Source organism: Zerene cesonia, chromosome 7, assembly GCF_012273895.1.
Source record: "Zerene cesonia ecotype Mississippi chromosome 7, Zerene_cesonia_1.1, whole genome shotgun sequence".
Classification (NCBI taxonomy): Eukaryota; Metazoa; Arthropoda; class Insecta; order Lepidoptera; family Pieridae; genus Zerene; species Zerene cesonia.
The window spans coordinates 6,070,093-6,071,744 of NC_052108.1; the positions used below are offsets into that span (position 1 = coordinate 6,070,093).

Here is a 1,652-nt window from a genome sequence, read left to right on the forward strand (position 1 = left end):
CAATTTTCTTTTTTCTTTATTACAATATTTATGGCAAGACTAGGTATGTTATTCCAGTTGTCCAACTGTCTACGTACCTAATTTCATTGCAATTGTTTTAGTAGTTTTTGCGTGAAAGAGCAACTAACACACACACATCCTTACAAGCTTTCACATTTATAATATTAGTAGGATAGGATTATAATATTAGTGGGATTATAGTAGGAACTAGGATTTATTACATACATTATAGTTGAACGAAAAATAATGTGATAGTAAGGTTGTAAAATATATGATATAATAACTTCTTTTTAAATTTCCACACTTTTCATGTTATTTCACGAGATTTGTACAGTAGTACCCGTCAATTAATTCCTTCACATGAGTCAGTAATTTCAACAGCATGCTATAATTTTATTGTAATGATAGTCATTCGCTGGTCCTTTTCTTCGGAATAACATATGTACATGTCATTATTATCGATTGAGACATCACTTATGGGTTTACTACTTTTTAAATGTGATATTTTACTGAGAACTGTCAATTTTATGTTGTTATTGTTTACTGTACAAGTATCCAATAATTTATTTAAATTTCTTCATTTGAGTTCGTTCCATTGTTGTATAGGATACCGTGGTTGACAAGTTCTTTGTTTGGCGTTTTTTTATATTAATATTTTAACAAAAAGTTGTTTTAACGGATTGTTGTTTAAAATTTTTTGTTTAAAACTAACTAAATAAAAAGTCAGTGATATACTGCTTCCATTAATACGACGATCTAAGGTGAATGTTTACACAGTGAAAATATAAATATAATTGTATATTTTTTATTGTTTCAGCCGGATAAAAATGGATCTGGAGTTTAGAAATCTGACGTACACAGTGCACAGCCGTATCATGAGGGGTAAGAAAATATGTTATTTTAAACGTTTTAGGCTTAATTTTTTAATCTTGTTCTTAAATTCATTGGTAATTTTGACAATTGACTGTCATTTGACAATTGAAAAATGTAATTTTTAAATTGTTTTGTAATGTTTTATTGGATGAATAACTTATAAACAAACATTAATAAATGGGCCTCGAGTATTATACGATTTGTTAATATTCTGTGTAATGTGTTCAAAATAAGTTGTCCATTCGATAATTATTTAAATTAATTGATATTTTAAAAGCGCTTTTTTTAATAAATAATAGAAGGGAATTCTTAGGTTTGTGATACGTATACGTAATTTCAACAAGTTTTTCAAATTGTATATACCAGTACGCTACCTTGTTATATACTCATTTATGTGTAACGTATTTAATAAAGTAAATAAATATGTAAAAGTAGATACAAGTTTATTCATAACCTAAATTATTTGAATGAGAATCTCAGGTTCAACTACTGGTTCGATTTGAAAAACTATTTCTTCGCATATTATTATTTATTGTTACATTGTTATATGGGGGAAGGCTACAGATGCATATAACATAATTAAATTCGTCAAATCATGACGAAAACTTTTGTATTTTTGTAGGTCCTAACGTTTTCACGCAAAAACCACTGGATCGATATCAAAATTCTTTCAACATTAGAAAGCTACATCTTCTCTGAGTCACATAGGCTATACTTAGTCTGGCCATAAATACTGTTACACTTAATTATAAAAAAATATTACATTTGAATTTCGAATC

General features: G+C 27.6%; 1 protein-coding gene across 2 annotated transcripts in view; it reads left to right on the forward strand.

The window, feature by feature from the left end:
* Positions 1-1,652, forward strand: part of LOC119840703 (ATP-binding cassette sub-family G member 1) — a 62,475-nt gene that overhangs the window by 25,655 nt on the left and 35,168 nt on the right. Inside the window, exon 2 of one of the 2 annotated variants that reach the window (XM_038367412.1) lies at positions 818-882. In XM_038367412.1, the coding sequence (XP_038223340.1) occupies positions 828-882 (55 nt within the window). In that variant the 5' untranslated portion in view covers positions 818-827. Of the gene's footprint in view, positions 1-817; positions 883-1,652 lie in introns of those variants that run through there. The other variant, XM_038367413.1, reaches the window with a different exon arrangement.